The sequence below is a fragment of the Vidua chalybeata genome, chromosome 9 (genome assembly GCF_026979565.1).
Source record: "Vidua chalybeata isolate OUT-0048 chromosome 9, bVidCha1 merged haplotype, whole genome shotgun sequence".
Lineage (NCBI taxonomy): Eukaryota > Metazoa > Chordata > Aves > Passeriformes > Viduidae > Vidua > Vidua chalybeata.
In genome coordinates, this window is record NC_071538.1 from 6941457 (window position 1) to 6962857 (window position 21401).

The following is a 21401-nucleotide window of genomic DNA, read 5'->3' on the forward strand; positions in this document are numbered from 1 at the left end:
AACATCCTCACATATCTGTTAGTAAAAAGTCATATTATGCCAAATATTAGCAGGATGCAGCAGTGCAGAGGTTACTGATTTAGACAAATAATGTGTGGGGCCTTTTCCTTGAAAACAAATGAACATTTTGCCTTTTTTGAATATTAATTAACACATGCAAATGCACTCTCCAGCCCTGATGCAGACCTGGTCTAGTTCTGCCTGAAATCTATCCATTAGTCACTTCTTGCTCATAAAAGTAAAAGGTGCTTTAATGAACAAACATGATGCTTATTATTTGGATAAGTAACACTTGTGCCTCTGTGCCTGAGCAGCACTTAGACCAGGTAACATTTGCTTTACAGCACAACAATAAAATCTGCCTTTATTGCAAATAAACAGAGTATTCACCCCTTACAATATTGGTTTAGATGCAGGATTATATTCACTGTTAGAGGATCTAATATTAATATAAAAGGCACATGCACTTCATGTTTTCATACCTCTTTTATTTCCCAAGCAGCGTTAATATGGTTTTTTAAATATTGTATTTACTTTGTTAAAACATGAAACTATTTCTGTACATTTGTTTGCAATCTGAGAACACACACCACCAAGTAATCATTTGTACAGTAACAACACGTATCAAAACAAAAAATCATCACAGCCCAGAATTTTCCACATCCACCCCCCTTTGCTTTGATTTAAAAGCTGCTCTGGCAGGAGAAGCCTCACCATTACAGTAGCTGAAACAGGAAACAAACACTGCTCTCTTCTAATAATTGTCTCCAGCTGCTTTGATTGGTTGCAGTTAATATTAATAGTATAACCTTTAAAAATTGTGGGGAAAGGTAATACTTTATCTTCACTCCTCATATTAAGGCTCCAAAGCAAGCTTAATGAGAAACCATTAGAAAGTCATACTGCTAAATAGTATCTTAACTCCCAATTCAGCCTATACAATTATGGCAGGACTGCCAGTGCCAGTGACTCCTGATCCATCAACCTCACCCTTCCAGCAGGAGCTGCTCTGGGTGGTGGCAGGATGGCAGAACTGGTGGGGCCACGCAGCTGGGACTTGTCCCCTTCCCACAGGAACAACTCCAGCTGTGCTGCAGACAGCAACACCGAGGTCTCCACACCCCTGGATGTGCATCCCTGGAAAAGCCAGCCCCACCTGGCAGCCCTGCTCTGGAGTGGCCTGGAATGGCAGCACAGGAGGGCACAGGCTGGCATTTAGGGACTGGGCAGGCTTTGCAGGCACAGCTGGCTCTGAGCAAAGCATCTCCCTTCACTACCACAATGGCACAGACACTCCTCCAGCCAGCAGTGAGCACAAATAATTAGTACATACATTAGTAACTGACATCTTAAAGACTTTTAACATATAAAACATTATCATCTTTATGAAAATAGACCAATTTCAGTACAGGCTTGCCTTTCTGGGGAAGGAATTCGGGTACATTTTTTATAGTTAAAAGGCAAGTGTTCTCCTGGACAGCTGCCGATGCTCTCGTGTAAAATGTCCTTAAAGCAAGACAAACTCCTCTGTACTAAATCTCTTCAGTCTTTTCTTTTCATCCTCGGAGAAAAGGTCATTTTCTTCATGGATTGGACTGGAAGCAAAGTCATAGTCTCTAGAATGACCCTTGACAAAAGTAAACAGGGGATATTTCTCCTTGGATGAAGATTTCAGCATCTATAATGTAAAACAAACCAGATAAAACATTACTTGGAAATGAAGAACTGCAGCAAGCACAGATACTCACCTGACAATGACTGCCAAGTAAAAAATGCATTATTTTAATCATCTCATTAGACAAAAGCATTGCACAATCTAAACATTTCCTCCTTCTATTAGATATTTACTTCCCTTTCTCAGGCAGCTGCTAATTTCCTGCCTACCCCTGGTTTTGAGCACACAGATCACCTGTATGTGCTGTCAGACTCAGTACAACAAAGAGAAAGATAAAAGGATAAAAGACAGAAGATAAAAATCTCTTCAGAATAGTTAATGGCCATAAGGGTCTCCTCAAGCCCAGGTGTGAATTCTGCAGCAACTGAGCATCCTGTGGGGGGATTTTTATTGTAGAATCAACAGGTGCAATAATCAGTGTTTTTATTAGAAGTTCAAACACATTCACCAATGTAAATAAGGCAGTCAGGAGCACGTGGCTCAATCCAGATTGGTGACAGTCACAGGAACCAGGGTGCCCAAAATCTATGTTTATAAATAAGAAAACTGAGCATGGAGAAGGGGGGTGTGGGGAATGATAAATACTGAAACAGATCAGCAAAACATCTTTAAGAGCACTGAGCTTTACGGTTCAAGAGTTACCACACTACAATTGCAAACAAAGGGAAAAATAATGGAAGAGAAGGAAAACACAAAGGATGTGAAGGAAGGATTGCAAGATCAATTGATAGAATGTTTCTGACATTGTCCCTGTATCCAACTTTCCCCTCTTTTCAAAGTGACACTGCCTGAACTGTATTTCTAGAAAATAATGTCACTAATATTAAAGAACTTCTATCTAAAATACCAGGATAATAACTCCAACACTTGGATCAGTCAAGAGTATTTTCACAAATTGTGTTCAGGAAAAAACTGTACCTAATCCCAAATTTGAAAGAACAGAAATAGGGAAAAGATAACTTCTGCTGGAACTGATTTTGTAATGAGATTTTTTTTTACCATGTTATGACAGTCTATGTGACAGAACAGGGAAACATGGAAGAACAGAAACTTCACTATTTAAACTTTCCATGGATCTGCTGCTTAGGAACTTGCACTTCTTTAAATCTATTTTCTACCTCTCTGGGTAAGAGTCAAAGAAACAACTTCAGCATCAATCAGCATCTATTTATTTTAATCAGCAATAAGTTTTAAGAAATGCTTTTTTGGCTGTAGTACTAAAACCACTTATCAGGACATTCCAAGTGCTGGACAAACATTAATTCCTTGTGCTGCTGTGGTAACTGCTGTGGTTGGAATATTAACATTGAGCCCATCTGCTGCTGCATCCTTTTCACAGAGCATTTTCTGAACCCACCAAACACAGAGCAGCTCACAGAACACAGCGGTGATGCTGCATTTCATACCCTCACATCCTGGAATAACTAAGGAGAAAAAAACTTGATTCCAACTGGCCCTAAATGAATCCAGAGCAGAGTTTATCCAGGGGAAGGATGGGGTCAGACAGATTTGCTGGATGGCACCTGCTCCGTGGAGCTCAAACCAGAGCCCTGCACTTCCCACCAGGAAAAGCCCCTCGTGCTAGGGAGAAATAATGAACAATTTGGGTTTGCTCCAACACTTCCCTTTCCCCCCATCCCTGCCCAGGGCCGGGCTGCTCCCCAGCGTGTCCCCAGCCTCCCCCCGGGCCGGGCTGGCCCCGCTCGCCAGGGCTGGAGGGGACATTGCCACTTCACGAGTGCCACCTCGTGGGCCCGCCCGGCGCCAGCCCCGCTCCCGCATCCCGCCGCCACCTCCCGCAGCCCAGCCGGGCTCTGCCCGGCCTCACACCGGGAAAAGCCGCTGGAATGAACCCCGAGCTGCGTTTCCGACCACGGGAACAGCAGCGATAAATGCCACAGAGAGAATCAGGTCTGCTCAGGAGGGCGAGGCTGATTCTCTTCCCTTCCCCACAGCCCGTTCTGGCTGAGGGATGCATTTGGGAACTCCAGCACCTACCTTGGTGATTTCTTCAGAAGCCTTCTCGAAGTCCTGCACAGTCCTACAGTAAAATCCTATTGTGCAGCTCGGATCCATTTTTTTGAAGGACATCTTTTTGGGAGAAGGACAGTGGAATGACTGCAAGTTTCCCAATTGAAAAACACAAAACACGGTTACAGTCGGGAATGGCACAGATCCCTGTGTTTATTTTTGTCCCCCCCAACAGGTTTAAAACACCCTGCACCACCTGAATTAAACCCCAGCACACACTTTGGAAGTGATTTCTCCCATTCCCCCCAAATATTCAAGTGGTTCCACCCTTCCCCAGCCGTGTAAAACCTCCTGCTGTTCAGGCTGCATTCCCCAAACTTCCCCACGCACCAGGTTAGTTTGGAATCTGTCAAAGCTCTGCTGCTCCCAGCAATACTTTATGAATATTCCCAAGGCAGAGAAGGTGAATGCTCTTCTGCAAATTGAATTTGTAACAGCTTTTGCACTATCTTACTGCTTTACTACCACTGCCCAGTGCCCCTTCCCTCCCCCAGCCTCTATAAAAGAGACATAATGGAATAAACCAACCTCATGCATTTTCCTTCAGTAAATGAAATGGGTTCAAAAACCCACAAAACACACAAAAGCAAAACCATATTACAATGATCCATAAGTAGGGAAAAACCAAACTGCCCTGCTTTACAAATGGGTTTTTCCTCACACAAAATCTCTTTCCCTGACAGATGCTGCCCCGCCAGTGCTGTGAGCCGATACTTTCAGCAGCCCTGCTCTAAGACAAAACAAACACAAAACCCCCTTCCCCATGCTCCCCACTCAATTTATGAGAGAAAAAATAAGTATATCCCATCTACCCTGATTCTGTGGTTCTTTATTACAGGAACTGTAGTTGTGGTGAAGCTCTTTGTCCAATAATTGCAATTATTTCCTCACTTGCTCTCAGACCGAGCCAGTCCCCTCTACTCTGCCTCTAACACAGAGGATGACCCATCATCCTCCCTCTATTAAATCCCTTTTTTTGCTAATCACAAAAATCAATCCACAGAAGACAGCACTGGTTCCCAAATCCGATTGTAACCATCCCTGCAGCAGTTTTACATAAGAAAATATATTGTTCTTTCTTGGTGATTACAAACCCGAGAGGTATTTCTGTAAAACCTCTGCTAAAAAATACCCACAAAGATGATTAGGGCTATTTCTGCAAGATTGATTTTAGTCACTGCTTCTTCTCCTCACCGTTCCAATTTTATAAACAGCAATTGTATTTTTAATATTAATTCCTGAGTCATCAAATGCATTAAAAAAAAATCAAACCCTGCCTCCCACATCCCATTCCAGCAGCAACCCTGTCCCTACAGTTGTGCAGGAGGTTTAATGCTGCACAAATCACTGCACAACAAAGAGAAGTGGGGAGGGTTTTTTTCCCCCATTCCTCCAAACAAATGGATGCTGGAAGCCAATACAGAGTGGATTGATTTCCAACTTATTCTGGACAATTTGTCAATTTTGAAAATACTCCCTACAGATAAATCTAACAAGCAACTATCCACACTAAGAAAGCAATTTCTGTTTACTTTTGACATTTCTGGACAAAGATATAATACTATTAAATGCACCAAGCATTAAATTGCAATCTATTTTCCGTCTGCAGGAAAGCATTAGGATGAGATCAAGCCAAGCTGGCAGCTTGCATACCTTCCAAACACAGCTTAAAACCTTGGTATTATTTAGAAATTCAGATTAATGCCAGTCTGCAGCACAATTTTGAGGCTGAGTCATAGGAACAGAACCCAAAAGATGTGTTTTTGTAGCTTGGCCACAGCAGGACCTTAAGGAATTCACTTCAGCTCTGCTGCTCTGTGCTTGTCCCATCTTTTGTCTGTTTTTTCCCAAACTGTAAAATCTTCAGAGGCACTGGAGCAAAACAGTTGTGAGGATAAAGGGGAAGGATCTGGGTAATCACCCCAGGCAGAGCTGGCACGCACCAACTCTTCCTCCAAGTATCTCAACAGGGCAAACCTAAAGGCACCTCTGAACACAGCCAAACCTCCTGGCTGGGATAGTTGCTGATCCATTTTGGTGCTGTGCTTCATTCAGAACCTTCTCATTTCCTAGAGAATCTTCCACTTCTATATTATGTAACATGCTAACTCAAGCATTTTGTGAAGCATAAATAATGACAAATATGAAGTGCTTGCTTTAAGGACTTGACATCAGCCCTATGCAGGTCCTTTGAGATTTTTTATTTATATATGAATAGTTCTCCTGAACACCCTTTGATGGGGTTTTGCTCCAGCTCTGTTCTGGAGCAGCTGCTGCTGCCCTGGCTGTGGATGCCCCCTCAGGCTGAGCCAAGAGCTGCTGGAAGTTCACCTGAAGGTGCACACAAGACCAAGGAGAGTTTGTGTGGATGGCCCTGAGGATGTGACTGGGAGTGCAGAGGCCACTGAGCACTTCCTTGCAGCTGACAATGCTTTCCCAGGGTAGCTGTAAATTGAGTTCTCTAATCACCTCCTTTAGCTCCATGAATTTCCAGGCTCCTTACTATTGAATACCACAGGGATTCTCCCTGATGTTGATTGCAATTTGAATTAAAAAAAAATAAATACAATGACCAAAAAGACAAACTATCAACCCAAAATCCAAACAGGTTTAAGATCTACAAATATCATCTATTTCCTTTGATGGAAAATTACTTAAATGAAGTGATCATGTACTTTGGAGATTTTATGATCATTAAAAAGAAAACAGATGAAGATTAATGAAGTAAAAATTAAACCTCCATATTGAGATTTAACCTCTGGTCATTTTTGTTGATTATAGGCCTATAAAGAAGGGCAGGACACTGATAAATAACATGTAACTGTAAAACCATAAAGCTGCAGCTAGCTAGAACAGCTCTAAATAATTAGTGTTTGATTCATATGGGAAGAAAACAGTGCCAGCTCTATATCCATAGTACCTCAAGAGGGAAATCCTTTATGCTGACATCTACAAAAGATTGGCAGTAATGAGGATCCATGTAAATCAAACTGTCATCTGCAAGGACAAAACAGAAGACAAGTAATTCAAAAAACACCTTATTATTACACTGCTTACAATCCAATTTCTATGCAGAACAGCTGGAAAAAAAGCCAGTGAGTAACTGCTTGCCAGGCTGATACTCATTGACTGAAGCATAGGTTTTTGCAGGACAGATTAACTTTTGCATAATCAAATATGCTTGTATAAGCAGAATTTTTATAAAGTGATGAAACTGTCATTTAATTTTTGGTGATAAAATTACTTTTACAAACACACAATTATATTCTGGAGTTTGCATATGAAAAATGTATTGCCCTGCTTCATCCTGACAGCAAGAATATATTGCTTGTCATTTAGGCATCAACTAACACCACTTAAAGCAGGAGAGAGTAAATACCTAAATAAGAACTGCCAGGCAGGAACAGCAAACGCTCCTCAAGTTTGGTGAAACAGATAAATTATGCCTTGTTTATGCAACAAGGGAAATTAAATGTACATTTTACAGAATCCAATTACTCCGTGGGGTAAATGACAAATGGCTGGACTTGGGGAGATGTGATGAATTAATAAGGTACTCATTTTACTATTTTAATCACGCTGTTTCCCACTGCTTCAATATTAACTTCTTAACTCTGAGAGAAAAAAATACTGAGGAGACATAACACATTCAAACACTAACCTTGGAATCCAGCAAAGTAATAGGACTGCTTGGGTTTGCCACCAATAATGCCAACACAGTACTCCAGGCTTAAAATTCCCTAAAACAAGAACAGGGAATCATTAACCAAAGTATTAAACTAATTAAAATAGTTGCTCTTCGCTCTTTTAGGCAAATAATTTTGTTTTTTTTAAAGACTGACTCCATGACTTCCTGGGGCTTGACCAAAGTGAAACCACACCAGCAGATATTCCAGAGAAAGTCCTCCCTTCCTATGAGATACCCACACGTGTTTTTGGGGAGGACACAAAATATCATGTCACACACTGAGCACCAGTTCCTTAGTCCAAATATCCCAAAGTACTGAGATTTCCAGCTTTCACACACTTTTACATTCTGTGCCCCTGAGGACTCTTTTTTTTTTGCACTCAAATGGACAAGCCTGGCCAGAGCATCAACTTTTACATCCTGGGCAGAAATGCCAGTTGAAGTTAAGAGTAATTAATTACAAGGTCCAGCTCCAAAAACAGCTGCCCCACATCCAGGGAGGAGAGAGAAACACACAACAGACAGGCCCCATGAATCTCCCTGGAGGTGGCCTGGGAGGACAGAGGAACCAGAACCTTCTGAAGGCAGAACTTTTGGGAAGGGGACATTACTCAGTGTAAGTAGGGAGCTTTTCTTTCCACAGAAAGATTGATATTGTCAGACTACTAACACCAAGGCTTCTCAAGATAAAATCTTCCCTGCTTAGACAAGGTTAAAGTCACTTAAAAACCTTCTCTGAGATGCTACAGAGTCAAATCCAGCATGGTTTACACAGGTTAAGGAAGTGATGCTTATTTAAAATACGAACAAGAAGGTTTCCTTAGAAAACTTTTTAAAAATATAAATAAGAAGGTTTCCTTAGCAAATGCTCTGAGCATCACAGAACATTCAGGCAGATCAGAAGCAAAGGTTCCAAGAGCCAAGGAGGGCAGAACAGAGAGGGAGCAAAGCTGCTCAGAGTAATGGATAACTGTTTAATCTGTGGCAAGCTTCTTGTAAAAGTGAATTATAAAAAATTTATCAATTTTCACCCATAAATATAAAATCCTTTGTAGAAATTACCTCTTGTGCTACATTCTAAAATCTGCATTTTTAACTTAAAGCCAGACTCCAAGAAATGTGGTCACTTCTTGGGAGCAGTCAGGGCAGACACTGGAGTGACTGATTCAGGCAATTGAGAGCCCTCTTATCTCAGCCTCCATCAGGCTGCAACAGCCTTGGCAAGGGAGCAGCAGGAATCATTCATTGGAGCCAGCTGAAAACTAAAACTTTCCAAAACCAACTGTCTGAAAACACAAGGAAAATAATCAGGGAAGAATTTAATAACAATTTAAGTTCATAACTTAAAGGCCTTCACCAGTCTGTCTTCCCATGCCAGTAAAAATCAAAATGTTTTCCTGAAATGTTACAGTGAAGAGACAGCCACAAAATAAATCATGTTACAGACTCCCAGCCTTTGTCCGTGCTCCTACACCGGGGTAAATTAAAAACGAACCCAAAATTTAAAGACAGATAAAGAGGAGCATGGAAAATGAAATAAAAGCAGCAGGGCTAAGAGAACAAGGAGCAAGAGGCAAGACTACAGCACATCCTCAGGTATCTGCAGAACCTCTGCTGACAAAACCACAGCACAGACCTTCCCCCTCTGCCTTCTCCTTGAGCTTTCCTTTTTTACAGCTCATTTTTCTTGTGGTAACTGCTTGCTACTCCTGCATCACCGTCCTCAGAAACTTTCATCCAGACAGGGAAAAAACAATTAAAGTAGTGAATAAAAATATCAAATAATTCCATGGGAACAAAGAGACAAAAGAAAATGGGAAGAATAGACAGGCATAAACTTTAAACCATTTGAACAATTTTCTTATTTAAGAAAATAAGAAACAGAGTAAGGAATGGAGTGTATTTATATTTTAAAATGCTGCCTGATCCTTAGTTACATATGCTATTAGAGTCCTGCTAGATTAAATTACCATTTGTAATTTGAGGCACTGCATTAATGTCTTTCCAGGTGGCTGCTGGAGGAGCAGGACAGTTATCACTGCTTTACCAAGGGACATCATGTGCTCTGCAATTATGTCTGATCTTGTAATAGGGAAATTTCAAATCTGTAAAGTCAAACTTTACAACCTTCAACTGTAAAATCCCCACCACATGTTTAATGGGGAGAATCACCCTCGTGAAGTTGCTTTTCATATCCCCTTGTGCTACTCTTTGAAAAATGATTGAACTCTCATTTCATACCTTTACAAACTCCAGGTAGTCTGTGTTTGTTCTCTCTCCACCGAGTCTCACAGGAACCAATATAATTACAGCTTTTGTGCCTGCTTTCCCAGAATCCACAAAAGAGCACTGCCTGTCAATAACATCCGAGCTGTAGACTGAGACACACAGAAACATTAACATTTCAAATAGAACCTCCAGCTTTTAGAGACACACCTCCAACGTGGCATCACAAACCAGAACTGCAGCCCTTCCAAACCCTGCTGTCCTCCCAAAACACAGCCCAGGTGCTGGAACCCTGGCTGCTGAGAATTTTGGGCTTTCTGTGCTGACAGGCACTGACCCCCACCAGAGCACTGCATTGACCTGAGGCCGTGGAGAAAGCTTCCAAAATTAAATGACAGAACAGAGATGATGGGTGTGGAGTTTACACAGAAATGTGCAATATCACATGGTGAAAAAGTTTTAGAATATAGCAATATACATATAGCAAGATAGAGGTTTTAGAACAGTGACTAGTCCTTCTTCTTCACCTTCTTTTTCATGAGTTTAAGTAATATTGTGTAATTAGATAAAGTCCACATTACAAGCCATGGGTAGTTAGTTATTAAGTTTAAAGTAAAAATAATTTAAGTATAATTTCTTAATTATTTTTAAGTTTACCTTTAAAAAAAACTTCTAAAAAGAGAGATAAAACTCCATTTTTAAATTGTTAAAGTACTATAGAACTCAAAATGCATACGACTGTAACATAAATAAGAACTAATAAACATCTAAATCCAAACAAAAAATACCATCTCACACATTTAATCCCAACCTTAACAAAGAAAAAAGGATAAAACTCAACACCCAGGTGACTCAGAACCAGTGCAGAGCCTCCTCATTCCCAGCAATATTTTGTGGAATGGGAATTGCTGCTGCTGCTGCTGAGTTGCAATGCCAAGGAAATGCAGAAGGGGTAGGTTAGGAAAAAGCCAATAAATATTTATTGCTGCATATAAACTTCTAAAAGGAATAATTAAAACCTGAAAGGTTCCAACTAACAGAAACATCTACTTGTAAAAGGAGAAGAGGCAATAATTGATTTGCTGATTTGGAATTCCACTATAAAATACCAAACCAGCAAGGAACAATCTGCACATATCAAGAGCTCCTTTGTCTACATAATCTCAATTTTGTGGATCTACCTCATAGGGATTTTTTTTCCCTTTAAAGCTCTATTGTTAAGTGCTAACTGAAAAGCATAAAAAGCATTTAAAATGTTTGCAAAAAATCTACAAAATCACAGTTACCTGTACAATCCTGAGCAACATAGACTGTTACTCCTTGCAGCTCAGGGTCTCTTGCTTCTTCAACAGCTTTTCTAAGTACAAACACAAAACTATTTAACTTACCATTCATTTAAAAAAAAATAACAATAAACAAATTATTTTGGTTTTTTACCAGTTGATTTTAATTGTTTGTGATAGGAGTTTTTATAGGGGTTATTTTGTTTAATTCAAGACACCTTCCCTTCCTGATAAACACAGGTGGTGGGGTGGGATTTTTATTTGTTTTTAAACACTGGATACCAAGATCCAGGCTGTAGCTTCCATGGATGTCTTGGCACCACGTTTTTCCCAAGCCAAGATGACAATGTCTGGCTATTTAGAAGAAACAATGAAACCCACAAAAAAGGCCCCAAATTCCACACTAACTTACAATTAAATTAATATTCATTACTTTATTTCTTTCTGCTTATAACCATTTTCTGTCATGTATATTGATGATAAAGGCTAAGTTTGCTGACAAAAATACTATTTTCAACTCATTAGATCTCTTTATTTGACCTCAGTTCATATAACAAGCTACAAATTAGCACCTGGAAATAAAAAGTTTCACCAAAACTTTCAAAAAGATAACTACAATATTAGACTCTCCTCAAAAGACTAAAAGTAACAGACCTAAAAAGTAAAAAGAAAATACATTTTGATAGTCAGAGCCATAGCCATCTATCAGGGACAACATTTGCAAAGAAAGGGAACTGTTCAAAATCCAGGATTTACCTTTGAGTTCAAACACACACCTGCATTAAATGGTCACTATCCCTTTATTCCCCACTATATTTTAAGGAATGCTTTAATGCAGTCATTCCCACGTTATGAGGGAGCTGTGCATTGTTAGTGCTGCTGCAAGAGAGAAAGATCCAGGAAAGGAAATCTCTGCAGGGCTGGAAATCACCCCTGGGGCTGTGGTGAGTGTAACTCTGCACCAAACCCTCCCTGCTCCCATGAGGGAGACAAATAATTTAATAGATAATTTATTAAAGCAAGCAAAAAATTCTGACTGCTTCCATCATGAGAAAAAACTGGAATAAAATACATTAAAAATGCTCAACTCCTACATCCCTGTTTGCATCTACATGGATGCATGCCTGATTACTTCAGTACAGCTGCACTTCAGATTAACATAACATTTACACTAAATATCAAATTCTTCAATTTATATATATAAATAAAAATATATAAATGCATGAACTTTGCCTTCTGCTGCTTAAATGATTTATTAGTGATTCGGTTTACAGGTAAACTGGATTCCACCAAAAAGATGAACATATAGAACTACAAAAAAAAACCCAAAACATTCAAAGAATTGGATTTTAAGGCTCACAGTATGGAGAAATTTGACTTTCGACTTTTTTTTTTTAACCATGCTGAATGTCACAGACCCTTTACTTTTACTGGGATATAATTATAATATTAATAGTCCCATACATTTACAGTTTCACAAGAATTTGATGTGTGCAAAGAAATGCTGAAAACATCAATTTTAGCTCTGACATTTCATTACACTATCAGTACATTACAGCCCCCAGGTTACAGCATAAAAAAAAAAAATCTCTAATGTTATGCATGTTCCAAGGTTGAAAGACTGGTTAGTTTTTAGAACATTTCACTAAATGCAGCTCTACTTAAAAGGGTTTGGGAGAGATACTTGGGATTCTACAAGAAAACAGGAATGTTGTGTTTTTTTCCTGAAATAAGATTGACAAAAGCTCAGCATTCAGTTCCTGCACCTGCTGCTATTTCCCTTCCTGCCTATGAAAAAGCTCTGAAACTGCTCCTGATATGGGTGTTTTACCAAGCCAGTAATGAACAGTTTGCTGCTCAGTTAGGCTGAAGCAATCTCAGGACACTCAGAAACGCCTCTCTGTGATGTGCCAAAGGAAAGGAACAGAGAGCTGAAGGTGTTTTACCTCAAAATGTGTGCGACCACGGCGGGCCCGTACCAATCCCCCGCCATCTTCCCGGACTTTTTCCCATACTCTATCAGCTGGTGCAGCCCAAAGGCTGCCAGCGGGGAGTCACCAAACCAGGAGATGATTTTCCTGTGATAAGCTTCGTTCCTCCTCTCGGTGCCATCCCAGTCCCTCCTGGCGGGGGGCTGGGCCAGGACCTTGGGGTCCCTCTCGGCCGCGAGCGAGGCCTCCAAGGAGGCCGTGAGCTTCCTCACGGTGCTGCTGGTCCACGACTCCGAGTCACAGCTCTCCATGTCCAGGGCTTCTGGCCACACCCAGGCTGCAGCGGGGAAAGGGAAAAATCCATATTAACATTCCTTTTATGGCATAAAAGCAAAGCGCTTCCCTTTGTCCCCCACGCTCATTAAAGCCATAATGTGTGTTTTCTATGTCACTGTTACAAAGAGTTCTAGAAGAGCAGGATTTGCTTTGATTTTCTGGTGACCATCCCAGTCAGCTGAATAAACAAGAGACACCTGATCACAGGTTAGAACTCTCTTACATATTAAATACATGAATGTTGCTTCAATACTATCCAAAAACCTTTTATCTGCATCAAACAAGAAGTTTCAAAAGCTCTTAATTCTTCTTATTTTTCAGTTATTAAAAAACCAGGCAGACCTGAGGAATTATTGATGTAAAAGCAAACATTTCTTCCTGGCAAAATGGCAAAGGAGATCAGCAGAAAAACAGGCAGGCAGGATTTTTTTATTCACTGAATTCATGAATCCTTTTAGATTACAAGGAAAACTTGTTTAAATATCATTCAGTATCTTCAGTCTGCTTTTCCAGCTGAAGGTTTCCCTATGGATGATGCATCTCACATAGCATTCCTCCTACAGAATGGGGTTCAGCAGGCCCAGGGAAGGTGCCTGGAATTCTCCCCCAGTTCCAGCAAGTACTCCCAACACAGAGCCAGCTCAGTGAAACATCCCCACGGGCCCTGCTGTTCTGGGCTCTCAGCTTCACACTCCAGTCAGTGTCTCAAGCACAGGCATTTCAAAGTAAAACTTCAAATTTAAAATCACAACTCATTCAGAATAACATTCAGCAATATCTGGAACATTCCACATAGCAGTGGAAGTGTAAATATCTCAGCTAGAAACTTCAGGCAAGTTTTGCTTCCTAACAGAAACAACACCATTAAACAAGAACGAAAACATCTCTGGGAAAAGAGTAAACAGCCATGAAAAACTTCCTGTAAACACCTAAATATGTTTCCAAAGCTGCCCAGACCTCATAAAAAGCTTTTCAAAAGATAATTCACCAGCTGTCAGAAGACCAAGTGAGGAGCAAAGTAGCCCAGAAAGACCATCCCTACCCCATCTTTCTGTGGATTTGGATTGCCACAGGAACAAGAGCACTCTGGAATCACCCCATCATCTTCCAAATTAGGATACAAGGGGGACATGCAAGGAATTCTTTGGAACCATGGATTTTAAAGATAGAAACCGGAGGCTTTTTTTGTTTGGGGTTACTTCCAAATGAGCCATTACACACTCCTGCTCACAGGGAGCCTTCTGGGCAGGTCCTGAATTTCTTCTAAATGTATGTGTAAGAAGAGTGATATTTAAGGGATTAGTGTTCTCAGCACGAGTATTTACACACTTTTTGATCTGTGCAGTCAGTTGAAAGAGATAATGAATGTTTTATGAGTGAAATATTGACAGCCAAAGGCACATTCACCGAGCCAAGCCCAGAGCTCAGTCCTGAGACTCTGTGGTGCAGCTGGGCTGGGACCTTGCCCCCAGCTTACATCAGAGCTGCACAGCAAGGGCAAAGTGTGATCAAAACAGGCTTTCAGAAGGCTCTTCTGCTGAAGTGCTCCTGAGATCCCACAAATGGCTGAGGAAACAATGCACTGTGTTCTCTCAACCCCCCCGGGCGGCTTCAGGCCCGTGCCTTGGGTCATTCTGAAGCAAGCAATGGATGATTGTTATGAAAGGGACTGGGAATGGGATGGAAAGAAAAGGTGCTTAACTCTGACAACCTAAAATACCTCTCTGCAGGACATGGCTCAGCCTGGAAGAATGAGGAGGACATGGACACAGCCCATGACAGCAGAAAGTGTCCCACAGCTCCTAAAGCTTCAGCTGGCTGTGTCTGAGGGAGGACTTTGAGACAGATAATGGTAAGGAAAAAAGGGAAGCTCCTCTCTAAGAACACGGGGGAAGGGAAGGAATGACACAGTGAACATTTCCACACAGAGAATGATGTATTGAAGTTAGATTAGAATCCTTCTAGGAACGCAATATATTAACACCAGAAGAAATTCAATAATGGACAGCTTTAGAACTGATAAAAGAACATCACTTCTGCCATAGCCCACAGCTATGGGCTGGGGAACTCACTCCTACATCTGGAGTTCAAGAAACAATCAAATTTCCAGAGAACTGGGCATGTGCATGGGTGAGAATACCCAGATAGAGAGATCACACTTCTGTGATGTATTAACTCCCACTTGGATATTGGGAACTCCACAGAAGTTTGCTTTGGCACACTTTGGTTCTCAGAAATGCAAGGGCAGGACAGCCCAGTCTCTGTGCAATGGGACACAATTCCAACAGGAATGAGGAGCCCACAACCAAAACCAGCTGGCCTTTCAGATTTGGGATAAAAAAGGGCCATGTTGGTCTCTACAGAATGCCTGTGCTTCTGCAAACATGGATCTTCTCTCCTAACTCACCTCTCCCAAGGAAATGAAGCATCAGACCCTGAGCCAGCAGCATCTGCCCCGTTCTGAGCGTGCAGCCCCAGCCACAGTCTGTGGTTAAAGCAGAGCCCTTGATCTGAGGGAATTCCTCTCTGTAGGTCAGCCAGATCCTAGAAATGAAATCTTTGCGGAACTCCTCGACGTTCCCCGAAATCTCAGTGTTGATTTTATCAAAATTGGACCCATCTGTAGAGAGCTCCCCAGATTCTGCAAGGCAAAGCACAGTTTCAGCTCTCATTAATTTGTTATGGCACTTCTGTTATTAGAAAGCAAGTAACAAATATCAAATTTAGTAGAAAAACAAATTTAGAAAAATTCACAATTCCCTCAAGTACAACAAAGGAAAATTGGAATGCAAACATAACAGAAATGTGCCAGATAAAAAAAAAAAAAGGAAAAATCAAAAGAATCATGCAGACACCACTGTGCCAGTGGAATCACTGACCTGCAAGGAAGTGCTTAATTCACCCCACTGTGAATGGTCAAATAAAGAGAGAGGCTTAAAAACTGCACACTGGAAAGTGATAACAAAGGTGTTGGTGTAGTGACCCTGATCAGGCATTGTCACTATTTCCATCAGGAGTTTTTAGAAAGAAAATCTCCAGCTGATGGTAAATGAAGTGCAAATTACAACACAAATTTTTAAAGAAAGCACAAGGTTTTGGTGTAAAATCTGAATAAAGCAGGTTAGGATGGGTTGTATTAGAGGTTGACATTTAAATGAGTAATTTTGAAGCTCTTCCTATTTACATTTTGGATTTGGTAACTGTTAATGCCAGTCTTTCTAGAAGATTAAAAATACCTTATTCCTGCTGAGGAAGACTGGCATGAGTGAAGAGCTCTGTACTCACCCTCAGTTTTGAAGTGGTAACATTTTCCCAGCAGAAAAACTGGAGAGTTCCTGCTGAAGTAAGTTTTTGTTTTCAACACCCAGCCTAGAACAGACGCAAAACAAATACAGATTTGTGACTGAACTTTCCAAAAGGAAATGCTAACAGCATCTGGTTAAGCCAAAGGCAACCCTTGAAAGGGGAATAAAAAAGAAAAAGCATTGATGTTGGGTTTTGGTCTCATAAAAAATCCCATAAAAGATGCAATGGCTACTATTCCCTTTCAACCATGTGACAGCCTTAAAGAAAGCAGGCAAACATAAGTATCTTTTCATCTTGTCAGACCTCTCCAAAACTCAGTTATGATTAATTAAGTTTATCAAAAATGTGGTGGTAAATCTGAGCAACTTCAGTCCTAAAGGGAAAGCAGAAAAATCAAGGACAGATTAGTAAAGGGCATACTTGAAAATCTGGTTGCTCATAAACAAATTACTGATGTTCAGCTGTGGAAAAATGTTACTCAAGGGTAGATTCTTCAGTGGAGTTTGTATCTCACACACCATCCTATTTTTTTCCATAAAAGTACATTTAGAAACAAAATAAATCTTTGTGCAGACGATTCCATATTACCCCTGTTTAAAAGCCTATGCAAATCTAGAGTAATTTACAGAATATATTTCCTGTTTCTAAAAGAAGTAATTTAAAATGAAATTATGCAAGATTTATTTGAAAAAAATGAAAAGCTAAGGTAGTTTTTTTAGTGGGGCTAATTTATAACCTCAAAGAAAAAATTGTTACAAGGGCCATATTGCATCTGTGGTATTAATTAGTTATGAGTCCATTCATGTCAACAAGAAACACTCCGTTCCTTTTAACGAGGACAGATCTCACCACACTCTGCTCCACTTACTGTATTTCATGTTGTGCCATGCAGACATAAACTTTGATTTGATCTTTTCTACTTCATCTGTCCCCGTGGCCTCCATATTCAAATTCCAGAGAAAAAGCCATCGCTGTCTTGTGAGGCTTTCAGTTCTGCTGCTGCAAAAAACCAAAATACAAACACTCAGCATCCCCCACTCAGGCACTTCAGCCCAACATGGCAATAAACTCACAGAACCCTCCACCAACAGGCACCGAGAAGCAATCCCGTGTCCCATGAATAAGTAATAAAATAATTTAATTCCAAATATACACCAATAAAAGCACTACACAAAGCTAAATAAAAGATAATGTTCTCCAGCAGCTCTGCCCTGTACCACAAACTGCTCCAGAGCACAAAACCTGTGCTGGCACACGAGCACACTCATTTTATCAGCAGTGAGGTGGAGAGCTCTGATGCAGCCCACTGAATAGAAAAGATGCTGCTCTCTTCTGCTGAAGAGAACACAAAAAGCACTCTTTGTGTTAAAATCCACCACAGTGCAGGCTAATTCTGTAAAAACTCCTGATAAATTTTCCATGGAAATGCATCTTTACTGGCTCTTTTTGTGCTGCAAGATAAGACAGATTTCACCTTAAAAGCAACCTGAACTGCTAAAAATTAGTAATAAATAAATAAGTAAATAAATAGGTAACTGGCAATGCCTTTATCCCTGTTTCTAAGAAATCTGGGAAATGGGACAGAATCCCCTCCACAGTCCAGCTGCCCCATTTGTAACAGGAAGTTTGCTGTTAATTAAGAGAACTTCCTTCACCACATGAATTCTGCCAGTGGATCACCTTGAAATACCTGACACAGAAAGTTTCTTGATGGTATTTGGTGGCCCAAACCCTTGCACAGACAGCTGAAAAATGAAGAGCTCCTGCTTCAACAGCAGCTCTTGTGGGACATCAAAAGTTGATCAACAGTGGGACATCGCTGCAACCTTCACAGAATTTTAATCTAAGTTCTGACAGCACCAGCTGACATGAGCAACAGTGAACTTCCTCACTTAATTAATAAACTTGAGCCAGGAAAAAACTCCTTGCTTTAAAAGGAGTCTCTAGAACTGTATTTACCTTTCCATGTGCTATTCTCCACGGAACAGAGATCAAAAGCAGGACAAAGACTTAACTGGGTCACTTCTCTCCACTGGGAATGAATTTTAAGTAAACCCAATCACTGACAGTGCAATTAATGAGAAGGTAAAGATGTCAGGGTGACAGCATCACCTGAGCCTGAGGATCACACAGATTCACTTTTTGGGATCTGCAATCTGCTGCCCAAACCACCCCTAGCACATCTTCCCACTATTCCCTCATATTATTTCCTTAAAATCTGCTTTTTGACAGAAAAAGAAGCAATGCCAACTCACAAACATGAGGGAAGGCTGATGTTTTCCTAGTGAAAATAGCAAGTGTCTACCTCCCTGCTGCGATTAGCCTTGTGTTAAGCTGGGGAAGGAAGAAAAGGAGAATTTCAAGCTGGGTTTTAACTTCCTGCCTTTTCCACCCTTTTTTTCTTTAGAAAAAAAAGGAAAGCCTGACTGTATCACCAGCTCTAGACAGCGAAGTGGCAAAATGAACTTCTCCAGGAGGAGTGTTTGGTCCTCTCTTCCCTCACATGATCCATCAGCAACACACACTTATCCAGACACCACCGATTGCCTCAAAAACCAACTCCTATAAAAGCTTCCTCTGGCTAAAATTAGAAATGAAACAAACTCTACAGTTCTGAAAGGGCCTGAAGATGAAATTATGTAAATGAGAAAGAAGCTAATTTTCTTTTCAAAGACAATGGTCACCACAGCACATTTATCTTTCCTCCCGGTACATTTCTTCTCTGACATTATGCTAAAGATGCAAAAAGGGCTGCCAAGAATGCTAGCACAAACCAGGTATAATTTTTTCATGGGGAAAACACGGGTTCTTCCCATCAGCGTAAGAAATCATCAGTAAGAGTTCCACTGACATTAATGGAACAGCACCAGGAGAAGGTCCCAGGGAATATTAAAGCCAACGGGCTTGAATATCAAATTACCAAACCGAATGGTTTTATCCCGAAGTTGCCTGATTGATGAAGTTGTTTAGGTGCACATCACCAGGATGATGTTCCCTCAGGGAGCAGCAGGACACGGCTGGAGCTGAACCCCAACTCCTGAGCCCTCCCGAGGGGACGGATCCGTGCCGGCTGGGTGCTCACAGGGATGGAAAAACACCCCAAAAAAAACCCGACAACAGCATTTGTTTTCATAAACAGCAGAAAGCAACGCGAGCTGCCGGTGAGACCGCAGCGGGAAGGATGAACGAAGCCTCAATGGGCTAATTATAAGATAAACGATCTCCTATTAACTAAGACTTCTTTGGTTTTCATTAGTACCTGGAAGGAGCCCGGAGCGGCAGCGGCGACAGTCAGCGAAAGCCACACGGAAGAAGGACGGCGAGGAGCGGCCCGAGGTCATTTCTGAGGCGCTGCGAACACATACGAGGGCGGTTAGAAACGACACTTGGAAGGCGGCTCCAGGGAAAACCAGCTTATTCCTTAGTCCTGCAGCAAGGACGGAACGCTTCGCCCGGCAGGACTCGCAGCCCAGCAGGAGCCCACACGCACCGCGGGAAGGGGCTCGGCGGCTCCCGGCCCCACAGGACACGGCCGCGCCCGAGCCGCCGCCGCGGAGAGCCCGTCCCGCCGCTCACCGCTCACCGCTCACCCCTCACGGAGCCGCCTCCGCCATGCCCGGGGCCGCCCGGGCAGCTCGCGGCCTCCCGGCGCTGCTCCGGCCGCGGCGTAGCGGCGCGCGAACTACAACTCCCGGCGGGCGCCGCGGCGGGGGCGCGGCGCGGCGAGCTGCAGGTGCGCGCGAGGCACGCTGGGAAATGTAGTCCGACGGGAGCGCGGCTGGGAGGCGGGCGGGAGGAAGAGGAGGGAAGGAGGGAGGAAGAGGATGGAGGGAGGGAGGCGGCGGGGCCGGGCCGGGCCGGGGCTGGAAGCGAAATCCCGACCCCTTCACGGGGTCTGCGGCTGTCCTTCAACAGCGCTTCTCTCTTTGCTTGGGTGTTTTGGGGAGGGGCGTGGTTTTGTTTGATTTTTGTTGGTTTTTTTTTCTTTTTGTGTGTGTGGTGGTTTTTTTTTTTTTGTGGTTTTCTTTGGGTTTTTTTTTGTGCGTGTGTTTTTTTTTTTTTTGTGTGTGTGGTTTCTTTCTTTGGTTTAGGTGGGGTTTTTTTTGTTTGTTTTTTTTTTTTTTTTTTTTGTGTGGTTCCTTCCTTTGGTTTAGGTGGGGTTTTTTTTTTTTTTTTTTTTTTTTTTTTTTTTTTGGTGGGCTTTTTTTGTTCGTTTGTTTTTGCTTTTCTATTTTAATTCCGTGCTTTTGATTCCTTCACAGCAAAATGCCTCCCATATCTCCAAACTCCCTGAAGGATTTCAATTGCCAGCCGAAATACCCAGCTGAGTGTGCTCTGACTCAATTCTCTCCTTTATTTCCTCTCTAAAAGTCCCATCAAAACCACTGCATCTCCTCTCACTCTCCTGAGGGCTTTTTTAAAAGGTGTTTTGTAAAGTAGGTTCTTCATTAATCTGTTTGTCTTAAGCTGCTTTAAAATACTCATTGGCTGTATCAGGAGCCAAGCTTAAAAAAAAAAAAAGTGCAGGATTTGTGGAGGATTGAGCTGAATTTCTCAGCTGTCTGGAACTGGCATTAGTGCTCAGCATCCTAAGAAGGGTGATATTCCTGCTTTCCCTGGTACTCACCAGCCCAATTTTGGGTTCATGGAGCAAAGTCAAAGTTTTTTTTTTTTTTTTTTTTTTTTCCATTTTGTGATTTTACTGCCTTCTGCTGGTCAGAGATGATCGGGCTGAGCTTAATTTTTTTATAATCAGCACATGATCTAAAATTTAGCTGCAGTGCAAATGCCAGCAATAGATGCTTTGTGTATTTCTTGGTGTTTTGTTTTTTTTTTTTTTTCCACTGCAGCCTCATGGATATATTTCACTCTACAATCAGTAAAGAGGATTGTAGGTTTTAATGTGCAGACTACATCTTGTTCCA

At 41.6% G+C, this 21401-nt stretch overlaps 2 protein-coding genes across 3 annotated transcripts; one reads left to right on the forward strand and one right to left on the reverse strand.

Moving 5' to 3' along the window:
- Positions 1-467: 467 nt before the first annotated feature.
- Positions 468-19861, reverse strand: ATG4C (autophagy related 4C cysteine peptidase). Of its 2 annotated transcripts, XM_053950411.1 has the most exons (12): positions 19736-19861; positions 18732-18810; positions 17345-17475; positions 16456-16539; positions 15578-15811; positions 12850-13171; positions 10907-10977; positions 9636-9772; positions 7368-7446; positions 6627-6703; positions 3674-3793; positions 468-1678 (listed from the first exon to the last, which is right to left on the reverse strand). In XM_053950411.1, the coding sequence occupies exons 3-12, from the start codon at positions 17418-17420 to the stop codon at positions 1508-1510; spliced, it is 1371 nt and encodes a 456-aa protein (XP_053806386.1). In that variant the 5' UTR covers positions 17421-17475; positions 18732-18810; positions 19736-19861; the 3' UTR covers positions 468-1507. The 2 variants fall into 2 exon arrangements, with proteins under 2 accessions (XP_053806386.1, XP_053806385.1); XM_053950410.1 differs by lacking the exon at positions 18732-18810 and having other exon boundaries at positions 19736-19824.
- On the forward strand, positions 19106-21152 carry LOC128792234 (translation initiation factor IF-2-like). The gene is made up of 3 exons (XM_053950480.1): positions 19106-19115; positions 19733-20209; positions 20739-21152. The coding sequence occupies exons 1-3, from the start codon at positions 19106-19108 to the stop codon at positions 20768-20770; spliced, it is 519 nt and encodes a 172-aa protein (XP_053806455.1). The 3' UTR covers positions 20771-21152.
- The last annotated feature ends 249 nt before the right edge of the window (positions 21153-21401 follow it).

Bases quoted from the DNA above. Each gene is read 5' to 3' on its own strand.
- ATG4C (XM_053950411.1), bottom strand. From the start codon at position 17,420: ATGGAGGCCACGGGGACAGATGAAGTAGAAAAGATCAAATCAAAGTTT. The intron at 7,447-9,635 runs GTATGAAATGAG...TTCTTGTTTTAG, and splicing joins ACTACCTGGAGTTTGTAAAG to GGAATTTTAAGCCTGGAGTA. The intron at 1,679-3,673 runs GTAGGTGCTGGA...TTTACATTATAG, and splicing joins CTTCTGAAGAAATCACCAAG to ATGCTGAAATCTTCATCCAA.
- LOC128792234 (XM_053950480.1), top strand. The intron at 20,210-20,738 runs GTGCGCGCGAGG...ATTCCTTCACAG, and splicing joins CGCGGCGCGGCGAGCTGCAG to CAAAATGCCTCCCATATCTC.